Consider the following 19,772-nt stretch of genomic DNA (forward strand, 5'->3'; position numbering starts at 1 on the left):
CGGCAGGATATTCTTGTGTCGGAACTGGTGTTATTCCTACAGCTGAAATAAATATTTTATAAGGTTAATACATGAATTCTGTTTCAAAGTTTTATATTCTGCACAAATATAATGAGTTATCAAGGTAAATATACTTCAAATGTATTCTAGAGAGAAATATCAGTCCTGCATTTGTATAAATTATCCAATACTGATATATTCTATTTAATGATGATACATCATTTCTAACTTAGGACTGATTTTTTTTTTCTTTTCAACATGTACTAAATTTTAATATTAAAAATGAAGAGAGTTTATCTGTACTATAAAGATTAATTACTATATTCTACTGTTACTGACACACTATATAATTAAAGTGAAATGAATGGTAAAATACACTTACAGAGATCATGGATAAAAAAATTATTTAGACCTCGCACGCATCTTCCTCCTTTTACGCTTTAGCCTGCGCATCCTCTTCTTTCGCCACTGAAAATTTAAAGTAAACTTCGGTTAACCTCTCTTTGCATAATCTTAATCATCACTTTCTGTAAAACGTATGAAATACATACAACCAGATTTCTTGATAATCGATAAGTGTTAAGCGTTTCGAAGAAGTCTTAAATGTATTGAAAGGAAACATTCTTGCGAACAAAATATTGCATTAACAACGCTGTGTCAAGCAACCACGCACATATGTAGTAGCCTTTTCAAACCGTAAGTTAGATACTTAAAACACATATAATAGTACATTTGTGGCAAGAAATATTGTGATTAATAAGAAATGTTAATAAAACTCTACCTTCGCTCTCATTTTGGATTAATGAGATTTCTAGATCACTCTAGAATATCTCGATTACTGCGGACCTCAATGTCCTCGATGCCGCTGTCTTCTGTGACTTCCAAAACCAATATGGAAGAGAAGCGCTCGTTCCAGTCGAAACCCGGAAACGTTGTTTTTTGAAGTGCATGAATGTACGTCTAGAGGGCTGACAAATTTTATATGCGCGCATTTCAAAACACGTATATGCATTAACCTAATTAATATAAAGCATACGTAACGAAATACACAAATTTTATTAACACACATCGTCTAGAATATTAAGTAATGCTTGTGTAATATTTTTTTTATGCATTAACTTGAACGAATGTGTTACATTTTATAAATACGATTATTCCCGCGCAAAATCCACGTTCGTTGTTTCGTTCCTATTTCATGCATTCCTTATGGTTAAGATTCCCTCCAATTCCCTCGGTTTCCCGCGTTTAAAGCAACTTCCCGCGAAAAGTCGCGACAGACTACACTTGTTGCGCGACATTGAGAGATAGTTCTTGGGTCAGTCTGTAATAAATAAATCGGGAAATTTATTTAACGATTTGACATTAACGAGCTAACGTTAATAAGCGTTCAATTACAATACGTCAGAAGAATTTTGAAACGATTATATCGCGATAGATGAACGTGTTGTAGGTTAAAGAATAATACGGGAGATGTCAAAAAGTTTATATTAAAAACTTCGTTTATTAAGTGAAGAAAAAGTTTTTTGTGTAAAGAATCTATTTTTTACTTGACGATAAATCGAGTGGCTTAACAAAATTATATAAAAATGACGAGTATTCAAACGAAAATACCATTTAATATACGTAAAAAAAGTTCGTTTTATGGAATCAAAAATAACGTTACGAAGGAAGATTTTACTGACGCAACTGCTAGACAATCTTCGTATACGTATACTCCTAGAGTTAAAAAGATCATTACCTTGAGTAGTAGCGAATCGGATTCGGATTCAGATGTGGAAAATGCGTCGATAGAAAATAATGTGGAAATATGCGGTAAAGGTACTGTTGTTCGAACTCCACGTTGTATTCGAAAATCTGGCGAATCCGATGGTATGTATTTGAAACTTATTACTGTTCAATTTTTAAAATGTATACCTATTATGCAAGAAAATTTACTTATATTTATTTCAGTAAAAAATGGCTCCACACCTCCGAAACAAAAGAGGGTAGAAAAACCAACAACATCACCCTCTACGCCATCTTCACTTTTAGACAAGTTAAATTTAATATCCCCTGACAATGAGGATAAATTAATTCCTAAAAGATTGTTTGGTTCTGAAAAATACCGTAGTGCACGGAAGGCTTTACATAGTTCAGTACCTGAAACTTTACCTGGTAGAGAAGCAGAATTAGCTAAATTACAAGAATTTCTAGACGAGCATTTAAAAACTGAAAGTTCAGGTTCTTTATATGTCTCGGGACCTCCAGGGACTGGTAAAACAGCGTGTCTTTCAAAGCTTACTATGCAACCTAAATTTAAATCACAGTTTAAAGTGGTTTACATTAATTGTACAACCATGAAATCTGCTGTTGCTATTTATACAAAGATCATTCAGGAGTTGGGACTGCCTAGTGGAAAATATCCCAAAACTATCATCGAAAAATATTTGATCTCCAAACATAAAATGTTACTCTTGATTTTAGATGAATTAGATCAACTAGAAAGCAAGAAACAGTCTGTTTTATATTCTATTTTTGAGTGGCCATCAATGCGTAATTCAAAACTACTTTTGGTTGGCATTGCTAATGCCTTAGATTTAACAGATAGGATATTGCCTAGATTACAGGCTAGATGTGAAATGAAACCAAAGTTGATGCATTTTCCACCATATTCGAAACAACAAATATGTGATATAATATCTAAACGATTAAACGAAGCAAAAGTACCTGATTTGTTTACTGGAACTGCAATACAGCTGTTAGCTGGAAAAGTTGCTGCTGTTTCTGGTGATATTAGAAGAGCACTGGATATCAGTAGAAGAGTAATAGAGCTTGCAGAATCACATAAGTTAGCTCAAGTTTTACAACCTACAAACAACAATGGTATATTTTATTACTTACTGTATGAATAAAATAGGAGTATACTGTATAATTCAATAGGAAAAATTGTTGTTTTCTATAAAAACTAATTTTTATTACAGAGTCAAATACTGGTAGTCCTAAAAAACAACAACCTTCACCAGAGAAGCCAGCAGATTTAATGGATGTCATTAAAGTTTTAAATGGTGTTTATGGAGGATCTCAGAATATTGAAAAAGATGAAAGTACGTTCCCTTTGCAACAAAAATTGTTATTATGTTCTTTCTTACTTATTTTAAATAAAGGACGAAACAGGGATGTAACTGTGGGAAGAGTAAGTTTACAAAAACACAAATATATTTGCAAGTGAAAATTTAATTACAGTTTGTATCATCAGAAACATATTTTAGCTGCACGAAGTATACAGGAAGGTCTGCAAGAAGCGAAATATCCATGCTGTCGATAGTTCGGAATTTGTAAGTTTATGCTCACTGATAGAAACTAGAGGTATTTTAAAACTGACAATTAAAAAGGAGCCTCGTTTATCGAAAGTTAGTTTGGAATGGGATCAAGAAGAATTGGATGCTGCTTTACAAGACAAAAATATGATGGCAGAAATTATGAACGATGTAACTTGTTTATAAACATGTTTATACAAATTTACGTTACGTTATCAAGCAGTGTTTAGTGTCAGAAGGAGTAGTATATTTTTATAACAATACGTGACAAAAATTTCATAATATGTAAATTACGCATGAGCGTGTTTATTTTTTTTTTCTACAATTTATTGATTGTTTAATCTCGTTTATTGTTTGCGACGGATGCTGTTTACACAGTAATTTATTTAGCATGAAAGCATTATCCAAAGTTTAATCATTATAAAGTGTTAAACTTCCGTAAATTTTTTCAAAATATTATTTGTATTGAAGCAAAATGCGTTTTCGTTTAGTATTTTATTTTGACGAGTACTTTGTTATTTATATTTTTAAATAAATGCATCATACTTTTAATTTTAGTTCTTGTTATTTCAACCCATTGACGCGTAGGAAAGATAGACGTAACGTTTGTCTGTCACTTATATGCAGAATTGTGAATGATTTATGATGAGTTCCATCATAATGCTTAATTGTTACTTTAATTAAATTTTATCTCATACAGACATGCGCAAAAATTCAAATATAAATGGTTGCGCGTAGAACTGCCATCTTCTGGCAAGCGTCACGTTTGTGAAAGCGCTCTTCATTCCCTGAATCCTTGAGTGCTTGAGTATTCTGGTGTGTTCTTTTCGAAAGGGTAGTAGTGAAAAGACTTGAAATTATGTCTTCGGTACTTGTGCCTGAAATTCCTGCACCTGGATTTTCTTTTGACCTTTGTCAAAGGTAACTTATTGTTAAAATAATTGTATTATTTAAGAAAACTCGTACCAATGGCATACATAGCGGTGACGCTGAAAAATAATACTTCACCGTACATAACCTATTGCGGGTTAATACTGCTGTGTCATTTTTTACTAATATCTATTTTTCTTGATAGAGTCATAAAATTGGAAAGAATGGCAAGAATTATCAAACATTACTTTGTATGTTTTTTCTAGAAATAACTTTATGGTAAAGAAAGGGTTCCAACCACCTAAAGCTGTTAAAACAGGAACAACTATTGCTGGAGTTATTTTCAAGGATGGAGTGGTTCTTGGGGGTGACACAAGATCAACAGAAGATACCATAGTTGCTGATAAAAACTGCAGCAAAATTCATTTTCTTGCAAAAAATATATAGTGAGTATAATGAAATTGACATTAATCGTATATATAATAACTGTTTACAATAACATTGACCTCACCAATTTCAATAATATTGTATGTTGGAAAGAATATGTCATTGTGTGCCCTAAAGCATACAAATATTTGTAACAGTAACAGTACTATGCTGAAAATAAAATCAGACAAGGGTAGACTATTACTTTTTGTTTTAGAAGCTTTTGAAATTAGTAAGGTTGGTGCTATTGTAAGCAATTGCCATAACTTTTTTCATACTATTAGATAACAGACAATTAATAGACTATCATTTTGAAGTTGCTGTGGTGCAGGAACTGCTGCTGATACTGAAATGACAACTCAGACAATATCCAGCCAATTAGAGTTGCATCGTTTAAATACTGGTCGTACAGTACCTGTTTGCACTGCTAATGCAATGATCAAACAGTTATTGTTCCGTTATCAAGGCCACATTGGAGCTGCTTTGATATTGGGAGGTTGTGATTTAGATGGTCCACATTTATATTGTATTTATCCTCATGGATCGACAGACAAGCATATGTATACTACTATGGGATCAGGATCATTAGCTGCCATGGCTGTATTTGAAAGTAGATGGAAACCTGATATGACGGTAAGAATGCATACAATTTTGACATATACGTGTCATTTATAGACAACAGTTACATTTCATGTTAAAATATGTTTAGGAGGAGGAAGCTAAAGAACTCGTAGCAGATGCTATTCGTGGGGGTGTGTTTAATGATTTGTGTTCCGGTTCTAATGTAGATCTATGCGTCATACGTAAGGGTTCCGTAGATTATTTACGACCTTACGACGTTGCTAATGTAAAAGGACAGCGTCAAATATCTTATCGATACAAGCGTGGCACTACAGCTATACTTAACAAAACAGTTCGTCCTGTAATCGTAGAGGAGGAAAGTATTCGTAGAATTGCAGAAGAACCAATGGATACTTCATCTTGAAATGCGCATAAATTCGTTCTAAATTTAAGTTCAAATGATATGTGAAGTTTTAATAAATAAAGTCTTAACTATGATATTTGAAGTTACAGGTATTTATTCTTTATGTTTTCTCGCTTAATGAATTTAATTTCAAACAATAAAATACAAGAAATATGGTTTGATAATATTAAAACGACTATCATACAAATTTTATTATAAAAAGAGGAGGATTCATAAGTTAGAAGAGACCCGCGGATTGCTTCAACCTTTGTCGTTTCCAAGCAGGAAGTTTGACAAATTCATCAGGTTCCATTTTAAAAATCGTAATAAAATTATCAAAAGTGAGATGCATCTCTTTGCGAGCAACGTCAACGCCAGACGGTAAATTTTCTGGTTCGTTTTTCAACACGGAAAGAGGATATTTCACATAATTATCGAAATCACTCGATGACTTTGAGGACGGTTGTATCTTGGTTATAGATTCTTTATCTTGCAGAAGCGTATAAAACGTTTCAAATGATTTATAGTCTCTTAGGAAATTGTAATTCCAATTGTCAAAGAGTCCTATAAATGTTGAAGGTTCCATTCCTGGAAAAGAAGTTAGTTAATTTTCTTACAGTGTAAGTTCGGACATTGAATTTCTTACAAGTGGGCAATTCGAAATACCTTGTTTAATAACAGAAATGATTGTATTTCGATCTCTACTAGCTGGATGAGTGTAAAGAAATATCATAGCGTTGTGTACGCATTCTCTCAATGATTTAGGATTTGAAGACTTTCCAATCCAGATCCATATTATATTTCCAGCATCTAACAACCAAATTGCCTCTGGGAGAAGGCTATTCTGTCCAAATCCAAGTACTTCTTCTCCAACGAACGTTTCACATTCCGTTTGACATTGGTACAAATGTTTTTCAAGCTCTTCGCCGATGTCGACGGTTTCCGTACCATAAGTGCCTTTACCTTATGGTTAAATGTTTTAAAACACAATAGCGAATTTAAGTACATGAAATTTTCTATGTAGAAGTTTATAATTCGATACTGCACTCGTGTAAACTTCTTACCTCCGAGTTCTGCCCAGAAATCGCTGTCTTCTTTATTTTCTATCATCAGAGGCGCGTTTCTAGGTGCAAGACGTCGAGACGCTTGCCTAGCGTCTCCGGTACTTCTACCTCCGCACCATACTACAGGCATATCAGAGAAGAGAATAAACACTCCGCTGGAATCAAGACTGCTAGCTCTCAAAGGACGTTCCACCGCTTTCGACGTGTAAGGTGTAGATCCAAAAACTCTGACGAAATATTTTTCCGGCGCTGTGGAGTGAATTGTTCAATAATAAAATTCAACTTAAGAATACACAGTATACCGATAAAAAGTTTACGTTACTCACGAGAATCACGATGCTTTCCAGCTAGTATTTTTAATTTTCCATCATAAATTTGCAGCAAATGAGGCGGTTCTCTACCCTGGCATGCTTTCACTAATTGAGCGCCGGCATCTTCCGATAAACGACAAGCTGTTTCCAACGCAGCCTCTCTGTCCACCTTTATGGAATGAACTCCTTCCCAACAGTACACCTGTAACGTATCCATCTATTAAATCTTTATTGTTGAAAGGTAATGCTACTTTGCGAAATGGCACAGACTAAACACACAAACAAATTCATGATTTAATATCGAAAGCTGTATTTTCCTACGTAGACGTACGATGGTTCTGCTCCTGCGACCCTGGCCATACTTGTAACACATCACGTAGCAGGCCTCCGCATAGTATATCCCTTTGTCTTCGACTTGGACCATTCCCTCCTTGCGAGTTACCCTCCAAAGAGTTCTTTCGCCGGTTCCGTCGTCCACCAGTTGACACTCGGCAGCCATTCTGGGTCTCTCGTTCATGTAATCGGGTTCAAAATTCGGTGGTAACGTGAGCGGCCTCATCTTCGATGGTTCCCAGCCTCTGACGAGAGCCTTCATTTCGGTAGGTTCGCAGGCCTCGAGAGCTCTACCAACGGACACGCCGCTGCTGTAGTTCTTCTTCTTCACGAATCCACGCGCGTTGCGAACTGCTTCCAGCTTCTCTCGGGCATTCACGTTGTGTCCAACCCATGCCCAAACACCCGCCTCGCCGCGATCGATCAGATAAACAGATTCGGATGTGAGATCCGACCGGAGAATCGGTCCAGATTTCAATTCCGCCACCTTGTATTTACCGGACTGTTCGCTACACCTGTATAGCTTGACAGGGCTTGGCGTGTTGACTCTGTGGGGACGATCGGGTTGCACGACTCTCGTAGACGGATCCAAAATGCTGGCAAAGAGTTGCCGGTCTCCGTTCGGTAGAGTCTGCTCGTAACCGTCCTCGACGATGACGATGTGACCATTGTTATTTTCTTTTCTAGCTTCTAGTATGTTTATCGCGTGTCGCTTGTGTAACGGGTCCGCTGTTGATCCGAGCCAGAGGAAAACGATGCCCCTGTTTTAATAGGATCACACAATTATTATAGTATAGTTAATTTTTAAGAAATATCTAAATGAAAAATCTGTAATAAAAAGTAACCGCACCGATCCCAGTTGGCGGCACGATACGTACTTGGATATAACGTCCACGAGGATAACGTCCCGGGAACTGAAATGATCCCAGTGAACTTTTTCAAGTTCCGTTAGCACGGGTACCCCGACTCCGGTGACTCGGTGCAACGAGCAAGTCGGTGCTTCGAAATGAAAGTTCTCGATAACGAGACGCTGCCGAAAATACGCCAGGAATCTCGGACTTTCTCGACCTTGCGCTTCTCTCAAGAGGATCGTCGCGGTCACCAGAGAATCCAGTTCGGCCGCGCGAAGAGCAGCTGCGCCGGAAATCGCGGAGTCGCAAGCGGAACCGATCCAAAAATGTATGACGCGGACCACCGGTGCCGATTTCAGGTCTTTAACCTGCAACGATCATTTCAACGAAATTAACCACTTAACGCTTTGACTTCGAATATATCAAAGATATGACCAAATTATTACGTAGATACGTCAAAGTGGATAATGGATGTTGAGCGATTGAAATTGCCACATTGCGAGTTAAAATGAAAATTTTACGGGAGAAGCATTTTACTATTTTAAAGGAACGGTACTCTGTTTGCGAACGACATATCTGCTTTCTCGCGTGAGACTAATAGAGGTAGAAGTACGTCGTTTAGCATGATGAAAGAGCTATATACGTACAATAAAAGTAAAATTGACATTTTTTTCTCTAGAAGTGGTATGTACCACTTACCTTATTCGAGAAATTTCCGTTTCTGAGTTTTAGTTCAAGGAAATTGTACGAATAGTATCGGCGAGGATAAAATCTGATAAATATAATATATTTGCTGTAAGAATGTCAGAAACGATAAGGAAGATTAATGTTGAATTAATTTTTAATTTTGTTGGAAACGGAAGTTCGTCTAAATATTTGTATATTCTATATTTTCAATTCATTTTTTTACTAGGAAGGAATTTATTCTTCGGTCGCAACGCGTATTTTGTAACGTTTTATGACGAAGGAAATGCCGAACGTTGCGAAATAGATAATAGAAGAAAATTACCGGCATCCCAGGATAAGGGAGTGGACCGTCTTTCGGTGACACTGCGTAGATAATGTATGCCAATTCCGAGAGGAAATATCCCATATTACTTCCGGTGACGGCTGCAACTCGTAAACCCTGTTGCACATACATTGAAAGGTAATTTCGTATTTCGTACTTTCACTCTTTGTGTTTCTCAATCTGTAGAAAAGTGGCATGCGACACGTTTTAAAACTGAGTGAGTGTTTTTAATATGAAAAAAGACTAAAAAATTAGTATCTATTAGGTGGACCGGAAAGTAATGTCGTTTTTGCAATTTTAAATACTTGTTTATCACTCATCAGCTCATTGATTTTTACCGATCTGGCATTCAACATTTGCGCACAACATAGCAAAAGAGTGTCGATAACGAGGGCGATTAATTAAAAATAGAAATATATTAAAAACTTGTTTGAACTTGATATAAAAGAAACGATATTACTTTCCAGTCTACCTAATATTTGGTTCATAAATATTCTTAAAAAGTGTATCGTTGTTTAAAAGCAAAAACAGTACCTCGATTTTCCAAATGCGAAACGTGCTGCTGTTCTTCGGGACATTTTTGAAGATTTCGCCGTTGGAGTCGTCGGAACGGGAGCTCCTGTCGTCCTGCGGCAGATCAGCGAAATTATCTATGAAAATTATCATAGCAGTCGAGGCGCTTACGTTAATAACTTTTGAACGCGAACGATGCTGCGATAAATACTCTTTTATTTCGAGTAAGCCACCGTACGCTTTTCCGTTCTTTTATACGCCATTCTATCTTTTTATGCTGCTATAAAATTTAGACCGTATCGTTATTATCACAGACTTTAATTTCCGGGCTTTTATACCGAGAGTAATTTGGTCGTTCCAGGCGTAAGACTCCTATTAAGACCCACGATATCGAGTAAAAAGAATGCGAAACAATCGATTAACAAAATTACGACAATCAAGATAACTCTTGCAATTAAATTTATACTTCTCGTTTCGCGCGTCGAAGCGCAACGAACGACAGAGATGGGCAGAATTTTACTCGGACAGCAGACGTAGAGATTTCTTCGTCACTTTTATTCGATTCGACAGTTACGTTTTCGTTAATGAGAATTCTAATGTACACGCCGCATTAATTGGATACTGTTCACGGTGTACACGCTCCGATTACCAGCTAAACATACATAAATTTTACAGTTACATTTTTATTTCACCACCGTGAAACATTTCATTCCGTGATTCAAACATAAGCCTTATTTTGTTCGAACGATGGATAAAGCGTGTAGATATATTTACGGCGAAACAAAATATTAATATTAATATCATATGCATCACTTCGTGAAATGTATTCGGTGTACGTTTCGTTACCTCATAAATTCACAAAATTCAGTCTGATCCTTAATGTTACAACTCGCGATCTTTTGTTCGTTATTCGAAATTTGTAACCGGGATAAGAATGAATGTATCGCTCCGCGAAATAAATTCTGCATCCGTTTCGCCACGAACGCGTATATTCCACAAGTCCGTTTATAAATGATACAATCTTTGCGAGCGTTTATTGAAGATTTATAATTAGATAAGAATTTTGCCCATCTCCGGTCGAAAACCAGTGTGCCGTTACGACGATTCACGGGGCACCGCGTCCTTCTCGTGTCCTCTCGCGCGAGATGGCAATTTCTATTGCAATTTTCAGTACACACACCGGCTCCTCGATCCTTCCCCACAGTTCCGACATTTGCCACCTCGTAGGCTATCGATTCCTCGGTCCACGATCACGTATATTCACTGTTCGCGTGGCGTGCACCGATCCTGGCCGGCTGGTCGATCGGTTTTCCGTTTGAAATCGAACGAACGCCGGTCGTTCCGATCCTTTCTGATCCCAGCCTCGCGGCGCATGAATTTCGCAACGGAGAAACGCGATCGGTGCTCGCACACCACGGCTACTGGCAGAAAACTAGGGTATGGGAACTCGCGAGAGCGAGGTCCTCGGGAGGATTTAATCGCAGGTGATCCGCGATCGCGCGATACGCGTGCACGTTCACGCACCTACACCGATTCCCGGTGTTTACTTATTCGCAGACCGAACGTGTGAGAACACAACCGGCGGGAAATAATCGTCGGACTTATCAGAAATTAATTGCCGTGTTATTTTCACGGCTGAAGATGTTCTCCGCGTAGCAGGATGTCCGGATTAAGTGTTACAGAGAAACCTAGGCGTGTATTGTTCTGCGTATCCCCTAAATGTGATCGGCTGTTGCCGCGATTCCACGGTTTTAGCGCGAAAGATGACGAATCAAAATTCCGGGTAGCTGTTTATTTGATTAACGGGGGATATACCGGGACGTACATTCCGAGGAAATGGGTGGCTTTGGAACTATTTGCGGATTGAATAGGCGACGAATAGAAATTTTTTAGAGCTCCGCTGCAGCGAGATAACGCGTGAAAGAAGTTACACAACAATTTTCAGTCCGTAAAATTTATGCTTCGAATTAGTACGATGATTAGTAGTATGATGATCTGATTGTAGATCCTCTGCTTGAAAATTGCAAAGTGTCGCGAAAGTGTAATAATTATTATAGAGTAGGATTTTTGTAATCCTTCGTTATTCAACGACAAAGCCTTCCAATTACCACGCGAGTCTGTCGTTAAATTTAAATTAGCCCACGAAACCGTTGCTTTAGCATTACTCGCGAATAATTTGAATTCGTTCCTGAACGCTGCCCGTTTCCTCGCGTGTCCGATCCGGAGTTTCCACACGGCGAACGATTCCCTAATTGCTTCACGCTTTCCCAGATGTCGACTTGGTTGTCCGATCTCATGTTAAGACACGATAAACCATTTCAGCACCGGTGACGTAACGCGGTGCACGTATTACCTCTTGCTCGCGGCGGTGCACCGTTACACCGTGAACGTGCACCGCGTCGCGTGTATGCGAGATGCAAAGTGCAGCGATCGCACGCGCACACGTACTCGCGAATTTCGCTATTGTCTTATGCATCTCGCATGGGTTGTTCATTCATGCCCACGCCCCGGTGCTCGGACACATGCGAGCTTATACAGCCACACACGTGCCGTTCAAGCGTCGTTCCCGTCGATCATTTGCGGCAGGAAGCGGTGACTGCACTTGCTGCACGCCCACTTGCATCGGACGATCTCGCGCCGAGAGTTTTGCAAAGAGGTGGAAACGAAACGTTTCTTCCCTTGGAATACGCTATGGGGCACTCGGTGTGCAGCGACTTGCTATCTTTAAGTGCCAGAGCCGCAGAATATTATTGCGAGTTAGGATATTATTGAGAGACGAGCGAAATTTTTATTTATCGATGCTAGGTTTAGCCCTTTGCACTCGAGGTCTTTTTTTTAAGTATCTACCAGCAACTCGAGATGCTTCTTAGCATTCTATTGCTATGAATTCTGAGCTATCTAGATTCGAGAATAAGGTCACCCTTACCTCGCCGGCAATCATTTTATTAACACTTCGAGCTTCAAAGAAATGAAACCTAAAGAAATGCTAGGTATTGTAGATTTTGCTGCGTGAAACCTAATGGTGACTGAGAGTCACCTCTCGAGTGCAAAGGGTTAGTACGTCTCTTTAATACGGTAATTGTGAAAATACAAGGCTTAATAAATATAGTAACTATGCGTATAAAGGTATGATTCTCGAGTATTATACGAATTTCAATTGTGAGTATGAATAAAAATGAAGCTAGGAATCGATCGAAAGACTGTCGTGCGATTTGTAAGAAGGTAGAACACCTTGTGCCTGAGATCGAATCGCTGTCAGTCTTGTACATTTTTTCAACCTCGAGAAGCCAGTAGAAAGCAGGGCTTTGAATATACAGGGTGTATGTTCTACTCATACGTGGGAAAAGAGCGGATATACCACGAGGCTTCGCGTAGAAGGGACACTCAAGTGCTTCTCTTAATATATTTACTATTCAAAAGGATAAGAGAACTCATCTCCGAAAAAGGGCCTGTTTTGTAATTTAATAAACCTCCTAATTTTATATGAAATTTAATGTCTAATAATATAAATATATTGGCCGAATTAGATGGAAAAGTAGAATTTTGCATCGAATATGTAGTCTGTTAGTATCATTTAATAAAATACAAATTACAATTAATGAAAGATGACAGGCGGATTTTGTTATTAAGAGAAGATCTTAAAGCCCCTCCGACGCCATCGAGTGTCGTCAAAAGTGAAAATCCAGCGAGCCTAAGTCCGTGGAACGAGTACGTCAGACAATAGGCCTGCAGGACCTATCCATCTGTTAGAAAATCGTTCGTTTAAGAATCCGCGTGGCTACTCGTCTGAAATAGAACGATGCACCGTCATGCATAAATCACACGCCACGTAAAACATCTTAATGGGGATTCTTTCAAGAATTGATGCTGTTCGTTACTCGAGACATTGATATTACATTAACTTGTTAATCCTCCATTTAGGAAATTAAACTTTTATCCGTGTATATATATATGGAATCGTTGAACATTAACATCGCTGAACATGAATAGTAGTTTAATGGAATATGGTAGCTTAGTTTACGATTGAGAATTATTCAAATGCATTTCGTGCCCTTAATCGGGCGTTAATGTAACTCAAGAAGCTAACGTAACTTTAAATTCTATAGGATGAGCATTTAAACATTTCTTTTTTTCGAATGGTACATTGATTTTGAACAACGCATGTGCTTACTTGTGTAACGTGAATAAATTCATACTTTTTTTTGTGTTATGTGTGACATGTGTTAAATGAATCAGACATTATTTTCAATCGTGATGTATTATTATTTTGCATTCCTCCTTACCTGAAAGTTGACTCACAGAAAATGAAATTTTGACACCGATCTAAATTGACCACGGTTACATTTTCTTTTTCATTCTTTCCTTTCCGCAAAAGTTAGTAGACGAATCGTCACCAATAAAAATGATTGACACCCCTCGACGCTCAACATCTCCTACGCGATCGCCATTCTCGTTACATGAATCTCAAAGAGAACATACCATAAGCCCCTTCGACACTCGAAACCGACCAGGAACGATCGGTTTCGCACAAAAATTAATAAAAAAAGAAATCCAAACGATATTCCCAAAAGCGGGACGGTATCGTGTCATCGAAGCTCTTTAAAAGCTCTATCCAGAACGAGATTTAGCTCTCAGATAAAGATGTCCTTTCTTGGAATAAATTCCGATAAAGAACAATAAAGCGTTAATCACTTTTATGAGTTACATACATCATCCTCCCTCGGTTCTTTATCCGTATATCATCCACTGGTTTCACGTAGTCATCACGCGCGTTGTGCTGACTTACCCGTCTCGAGAAATCCATGGTCTGTATCGTTCCTCGTTGCTTTAAGTCATTTAAAAGAAAAGTACGAACGGTTCCGTGGCGATATGCGCGAAGGAGCAGGAGAAGGCGTTTGCCACGAAGTAACACCGTCTAACTGTACGCGAACACAACTGGTACCATGCGTTCCTGACTAAAAAGAAACCGTACCGGTGCGGGACTCGTCCGGAAGTGGGCCCCGGAACCCCGTGCGGCCACCCGTGACCGACGGGTACCCGGTGAATAAAACGTCGAGCCATGCGGGCATCGGTTCCATGGTTGCGAGAGCATCTCGCTCGAACGCACCTGTTCTGCACCTTTCTAACGTTATCCTGCGTCACGAAGGCTCGCTGTTCAATTTTACTCTTTTTTATTCCCGGCTCCGTCGGTTGTCTTCGTTCGAATAACGGATGCCGATCTAATGATCGCGATTACGGCCTTTCTACCGTACCGTGAAAGATTAGGAGCATCGACTCGGGAACGTGTTCGTCACGCTTCTTTTTTTTTTTTTACGCGTCAGATCATTTATTTATTACGGAGATAATGGTAGAAATGTAGGTACATAGATGCTTAACTAACTCTAATGTAATATAATGGATTTATTATTACGCTAGTATGCTTACGCCTCTCGAGAAGAACACGATCAATTATTTCTTGGATTTATATGTTTTTTTATTAGTCGACTGGCCTCCTTTTATAAAACTTTTAAACTATCGCAATTTCTCTTGCGAGTTCCCGCTAATTTCGCTCAAATCGATAGCCATCTAGCGGTGAACAGGCCGAACTAACTTCGGAGTATGGTCAACGCCTCTATCGGGAAAACGCTCAAGTTTCTCCTCGAATAGTTTCCCTGGCAATGGTAGATGGAGCCATTTGTTTTTTTAAAATAAAAAATTAAGAGTACATGGCTGAAAAATGATTCTCATTCATATTTTAATATTGCAATGATTGTCCACGTATTAGTTTTTAAATATATAAAAAAAAATACAAATACCTCGAATGCCCAAGTTTGTTGCCGATTAGTTTGGTTTGTTCACTGCTGGATGGCGATACAGGTATTCTCAAGTTTTTTTTTTTATATATTCAAAAACAAATAGGTGAACAACTATTGTAATATTAAAATATGAATGAGAATCATTTTTGAGCCTTGAATTCTTAATTTTTTATTTTAAAAAAACAAATGGCTCCATCTACCATTGCCAGGGAAACTATTCGAGGAGAAACTTGAGCGTTTTCCCGATAGAGGCGTTGACCATACTCCGAAGTTAGTTCAGTTGTTCACCGCTAGACGGCGACACTAATTTCACGCGGGAAATTTGAATTTCTTTTTATTTAATTAAAGTTTATTAGAGTATATAATGTATTAAATGATTAATTAAGATACCTTGCATTTTTTTTTTATCTTAAATATAAGCTGTTGAATTCCTCTAGTGAACATATTGTAGATTATAATCCAAGATATATGTAGAAGTATTTTCATTTTATTTTACTCGGTATTATTTCAACCAATACAGTATTAATTGAGGATACAAATTGAAAAATAAAATTTTTTGTTAGCTACATACAATAGACTACATTCAACGCTGGATGTATCAATGTAGACGTGTGAACAGAAAAATGAAAGTTATTCATTTATTACGATATTACTCGAGGATGTTGTTTCTTCGTATACGTCGAACAAATTAGTATCTGTCAATCAACTCTGACGGATACGGGAAATTTTTTATGTAACTTTTATATGGCATAGAGGGAAGCCGATGGACTGGAGAAATGACGAGTCCGACCATTCAAGTGGTTTGTTCCCCATGCATTTTATACCCTTTCATTTCATTAATATCAATTTATATCTATTTTTATGACAGTGGAAAATTTTACATGGGATGAGAAAAACCTCTTGACGAAGACCAAAAGCGATGTAAGTGTAACTGGTGCGGTTGGATGTAACGTCTGTTGTCAAGGAGTACAGGTTAAAAATATCTTCTAATAAACATTTTTTTATTGTCAAGAACATATAAATCGTAACTTCTTAGTAAAAATATAAAAAACAGGCGAACTTCGGTATTTGTAAAGAATCAAGAAGCTTTACGTCGGCCTTCGAACGCTTGGAACTGGAGGCGGAAATTGAATGTAGAAACGAGACGATACCGCTTCGACGAACGAGCGACGCTCAGACTGAACCACTTGATGATATCAAACAAGAATTATATGATTTTGATGCTAGAGATATTTTACCTTGTCGACAAGCTCTTCAACATTCGGATATTTTGAATTTCCAAGTACGATTTGCATGATTTCAAATCACTTAAAAAATCACTAATAAATTTAAATATTTCAGGGCGTTAGATATCCGTCCGAAGATATAGCTCGTTATTGGAAGAAAGACTCGCGAATGTGGCTTTGGAAATCTGTTAGACTGATGCGCAGACAAAACGAATGTAAATCTTCGAGTAACGCGTGCGCGACAGATAATGAAAATGAAGAAAAAGATTAATCTGAATGTCAACAAAAATTTCGGGCGTAAATTTTTTTTAACGTTTAGATTGTTGTATTTATTGTTCGTAGCGCTACTTTAAATAGATTCTATTTTTCGATATATGTACACTGTATTAGATAATAAGTAAAATCAATCAACAAGATATTCTGTATTTCATAGTATTTCTCGATTGTAATATACTTTAACGCGTCTAATAACGAAGGCAGCATTCTCAGTATTTGACCTGCAGCAAAGTAGGTAGTAAACAAAATAAAATGATTATATATTCTTTTATCGTGCCAAAGTGACAATAATTGTTCAGAATACGAACAAAGGTGATACATAATAAATTGTATATACAACATTATCCTAAATCGAAAATGATTAGTTATCCTAACCACAAGTTTCAATGGCATCCAATGTTTCATCTCTTTCAATAGGTTCACCTATTTCAAAGCGCGCAAAATCGACAATTTCAATTTGTTCACTTTCTAATAGTTGTTGTATAGATATAGTATGATCGAGCAAAAATTCTTGATACAGCATAACCTGTTCATCTTCGATATCATCGTGAGGTTCATCAACTTTTGGATCACCAATTTTGATTGGATTCATACCTAATATTGAAATACACATTATTAAACATTTTTTTTTTAAACTATCGTAATATGTGGAATAAATGAATATAATTTACCAATAACATGTTGACATAGTTGCAGTCCTATCATGGGATTTTTTACTTTAGATCTTATAGCCACCAATGCTCCGTATCGTCCAAAAGATGATGGGACTGGATTTACAGGATTGGGGTGGGTACAACCATACAATTGCACACCAGGTTGCACACTCATACACAGAGCACGTTTTATATTAATGTTTTCTCCAATACTTCCAATGGTTAAAGCAGAGTGATCAGCTAAAGTTTTACCATCGCCTGCAGGCAAGGAATTTAAAAATTCCGTATAAAGCATGTTTTTAGCAACCAGTGCTTTCGATTCCATTGTCATTCCATGCTTCAACACGCTGGAGACTATAGTTTCTGTTAGGTCATGAAATTTTTTGTTTCTAGCAACAAAGTCTGTTTCACAATTAACTTCCACAAGAGCTCCATGATTTTCATTTGTGATCATCGCTATTAATCCCTGAGTAGTCACCCTGGATTGTAATTTTGTTGCTTGTGTCCAACCTTGGGCTTGAGCTTGTTCTGTCAGCCATAGCTCTGCCTAAAATATATAAACATTAATAATACTTTTATAGAGACTATAAGCCCACGAGTTCCTTACTTTCTCGATATCGTTGTCATGCATCTCCAATGCCTTTTTACAGTTTACAAATGTGTATCCAGTCTTCTTGCGCAACTTGCCTAATAACGTCTTCTTTGAAGAATAACAAAGTGAGTAATTTGCGTGTAGGGAACGAAATAGCTGGCGTGGAATCATCTGAAATATGTCACTGGTTGTGTCACTTTGTGTGAAAACAACTTGAAAGAGTTGCTTTATAATACTAAAGAGACTTAACCTCAAAATATCCAAACATCATCTCGACTCGTATGGCATTTCGACGTAATTAGATTAGCACGACATTATTTTATAAGAATGTTTTCATTCAAAAATCCCACGAATCTTATGGAAATTGATCAATTTCGTTGCCTAGAAACTACAGTCAATTGCAGTTGCTAGTGTCATTCTACTCGCGACTCGATAGTGGTAACCGCGTAGAAATGACATACCTTAGACATCGTCTTTCAAATATACTGTACAACAATATTTTAGGCAATACTTGCAGTGCAGTAAAAAAAGGTACCTCGCGTGTTTCACTCACCTTGTACAGAGTTCAAAAAACGGAGACTCGTAACAATTGGTGAACCAGACCCATGGACCAACTCCGAAAGTGGCGCCGTCTGTGACGATACAAAAATTCGCAAGGTAGTCGAAACACCGATACTTTTCAACCATATATTCACACATTGTATTTCATAAAAACCTTGACTTGTAAACGATTTTTGATACATGATCCTTTGAATTTCCTGTTGATACCTAAACTGTATATTTATGCGACACGTAAACCTTATTTTATCAAGTGTATGATAGCTTCTTCGAGATCTCGTCAAGATACGTAGATTCAACATGAAATGCGACTGCGAGGAAGTGACGTCATGCGAGGGCATCCCTCGTTCGAAATTTCAAAACGAGGCAGCCAAGGATGTTCCACAAATATCTAAAGTGATAGAAACGAAGATCGAACCGTTATTTAGCTTGCCACCGGAATTAATGGAATATTCTAGGACTAAAAGGAAGCAGGAGAAACGAAAGCAACGAAAACGCGAGGAGACATATACTGGAAAACGATTAAAAACTGAATACTTTCGCAGGTTAGCAAATCGCGCCATTTTTTTCTACCTTGTTTCGCTTAAGTTTGAATTAAATTCGACGTTATAAGAATGTAACTGAAGTATAATTGCTAGAAGGTAATGATCGACGACATTATTTAAAGATTTTTAGCTAGTTTAGTCATCAAACCGGAGTTGTCACAGGCAGATATAGATTTGAACAAAGACCAAGACGTGAATCGTTATTACAATTACATTACCAACGGGGCCGACACTTTTCACACGGTTCAGATTCAGGACGACGTTGTACAGAAGATATTAAATTTAGTCCCGTACAATTTAAGAGATCGATTCAATTACTGCACGGAGGATTTGCTGATGGAGATCAAAGACACGTTCAAGAAGAATATTAAAAAAGCAATATTGGAATTCGCGTTGCAAGATCGTTTGCAGGAGCGTTCGGTCGAGGTCGGATACAAAATAATTTCCAATACCGAGTGTTTCGTTTATCTTTGTACCCTTTTTCAATCAC

At 37.6% G+C, this 19,772-nt stretch overlaps 5 protein-coding genes across 6 annotated transcripts; 3 read left to right on the forward strand and 2 right to left on the reverse strand.

Moving 5' to 3' along the window:
- Nucleotides 1-1,005: 1,005 nt before the first annotated feature.
- LOC128878688 (cell division control protein 6 homolog) lies at nucleotides 1,006-4,217 on the forward strand. Its single transcript, XM_054127099.1, has 4 exons — nucleotides 1,006-1,869; nucleotides 1,951-2,862; nucleotides 2,961-3,172; nucleotides 3,249-4,217. The coding sequence occupies exons 1-4, from the start codon at nucleotides 1,587-1,589 to the stop codon at nucleotides 3,480-3,482; spliced, it is 1,641 nt and encodes a 546-aa protein (XP_053983074.1). The 5' UTR covers nucleotides 1,006-1,586; the 3' UTR covers nucleotides 3,483-4,217.
- LOC128878696 (proteasome subunit beta type-7) lies at nucleotides 4,057-5,659 on the forward strand. The gene is made up of 4 exons (XM_054127117.1): nucleotides 4,057-4,217; nucleotides 4,433-4,612; nucleotides 4,910-5,225; nucleotides 5,302-5,659. The coding sequence occupies exons 1-4, from the start codon at nucleotides 4,156-4,158 to the stop codon at nucleotides 5,575-5,577; spliced, it is 834 nt and encodes a 277-aa protein (XP_053983092.1). The 5' UTR covers nucleotides 4,057-4,155; the 3' UTR covers nucleotides 5,578-5,659.
- LOC128878686 (villin-1) lies at nucleotides 5,647-11,648 on the reverse strand. Its single transcript, XM_054127096.1, has 9 exons — nucleotides 10,818-11,648; nucleotides 9,659-9,751; nucleotides 9,125-9,241; nucleotides 8,143-8,483; nucleotides 7,263-8,025; nucleotides 6,947-7,133; nucleotides 6,621-6,869; nucleotides 6,223-6,519; nucleotides 5,647-6,144 (listed from the first exon to the last, which is right to left on the reverse strand). The coding sequence occupies exons 1-9, from the start codon at nucleotides 10,848-10,850 to the stop codon at nucleotides 5,795-5,797; spliced, it is 2,430 nt and encodes an 809-aa protein (XP_053983071.1). The 5' UTR covers nucleotides 10,851-11,648; the 3' UTR covers nucleotides 5,647-5,794.
- Nucleotides 11,649-15,735: 4,087 nt separating this feature from the next.
- On the forward strand, nucleotides 15,736-16,933 carry LOC128877871 (uncharacterized). The gene is made up of 4 exons (XM_054125488.1): nucleotides 15,736-16,232; nucleotides 16,301-16,404; nucleotides 16,487-16,714; nucleotides 16,774-16,933. The coding sequence occupies exons 1-4, from the start codon at nucleotides 16,196-16,198 to the stop codon at nucleotides 16,927-16,929; spliced, it is 525 nt and encodes a 174-aa protein (XP_053981463.1). The 5' UTR covers nucleotides 15,736-16,195; the 3' UTR covers nucleotides 16,930-16,933.
- Nucleotides 16,934-17,166: 233 nt separating this feature from the next.
- Nucleotides 17,167-18,830, reverse strand: LOC128877870 (elongation factor Ts, mitochondrial). 2 transcript variants are annotated; one of them, XM_054125487.1, is made up of 4 exons: nucleotides 18,733-18,830; nucleotides 18,195-18,350; nucleotides 17,606-18,134; nucleotides 17,167-17,528 (listed from the first exon to the last, which is right to left on the reverse strand). In XM_054125487.1, exons 2-4 carry the CDS (start codon nucleotides 18,348-18,350, stop codon nucleotides 17,305-17,307), a joined length of 909 nt encoding a protein of 302 aa, XP_053981462.1. In that variant the 5' UTR covers nucleotides 18,733-18,830; the 3' UTR covers nucleotides 17,167-17,304. The 2 variants fall into 2 exon arrangements, with proteins under 2 accessions (XP_053981462.1, XP_053981461.1); XM_054125486.1 differs by lacking the exon at nucleotides 18,733-18,830 and adding an exon at nucleotides 18,430-18,699.
- Between the last annotated feature and the right edge of the window lie 942 nt (nucleotides 18,831-19,772).

This window comes from Hylaeus volcanicus, chromosome 6 (assembly GCF_026283585.1).
Source record: "Hylaeus volcanicus isolate JK05 chromosome 6, UHH_iyHylVolc1.0_haploid, whole genome shotgun sequence".
In the NCBI taxonomy this organism is placed as follows: Eukaryota; Metazoa; Arthropoda; class Insecta; order Hymenoptera; family Colletidae; genus Hylaeus; species Hylaeus volcanicus.

Bases quoted from the DNA above. Each gene is read 5' to 3' on its own strand.
- LOC128878688 (XM_054127099.1), top strand. From the start codon at position 1,587: ATGACGAGTATTCAAACGAAAATACCATTTAATATACGTAAAAAAAGT. The intron at 2,863-2,960 runs GTATATTTTATT...TTTTTATTACAG, and splicing joins ACAACCTACAAACAACAATG to AGTCAAATACTGGTAGTCCT. The intron at 3,173-3,248 runs GTAAGTTTACAA...AACATATTTTAG, and splicing joins GGGATGTAACTGTGGGAAGA to CTGCACGAAGTATACAGGAA.
- LOC128878696 (XM_054127117.1), top strand. From the start codon at position 4,156: ATGTCTTCGGTACTTGTGCCTGAAATTCCTGCACCTGGATTTTCTTTT. The intron at 4,613-4,909 runs GTGAGTATAATG...ATCATTTTGAAG, and splicing joins TTTCTTGCAAAAAATATATA to TTGCTGTGGTGCAGGAACTG. The intron at 5,226-5,301 runs GTAAGAATGCAT...AAATATGTTTAG, and splicing joins GATGGAAACCTGATATGACG to GAGGAGGAAGCTAAAGAACT.
- LOC128878686 (XM_054127096.1), bottom strand. From the start codon at position 10,850: ATGTCGGAACTGTGGGGAAGGATCGAGGAGCCG. The intron at 9,752-10,817 runs GTGTGTGTACTG...GATCTGCCGCAG, and splicing joins GGGGAAGGATCGAGGAGCCG to GACGACAGGAGCTCCCGTTC. The intron at 8,484-9,124 runs GTAATTTTCTTC...TGATCGTTGCAG, and splicing joins TCCCTTATCCTGGGATGCCG to GTTAAAGACCTGAAATCGGC.
- LOC128877871 (XM_054125488.1), top strand. From the start codon at position 16,196: ATGGACTGGAGAAATGACGAGTCCGACCATTCAAGTG. The intron at 16,405-16,486 runs GTTAAAAATATC...TATAAAAAACAG, and splicing joins TCTGTTGTCAAGGAGTACAG to GCGAACTTCGGTATTTGTAA. The intron at 16,715-16,773 runs GTACGATTTGCA...TAAATATTTCAG, and splicing joins CGGATATTTTGAATTTCCAA to GGCGTTAGATATCCGTCCGA.
- LOC128877870 (XM_054125486.1), bottom strand. From the start codon at position 18,450: ATGATGTTTGGATATTTTGAG. The intron at 18,135-18,194 runs GTAAGGAACTCG...TATATATTTTAG, and splicing joins ATGACAACGATATCGAGAAA to GCAGAGCTATGGCTGACAGA. The intron at 17,529-17,605 runs GTAAATTATATT...TTTCAATATTAG, and splicing joins ACTATGTCAACATGTTATTG to GTATGAATCCAATCAAAATT.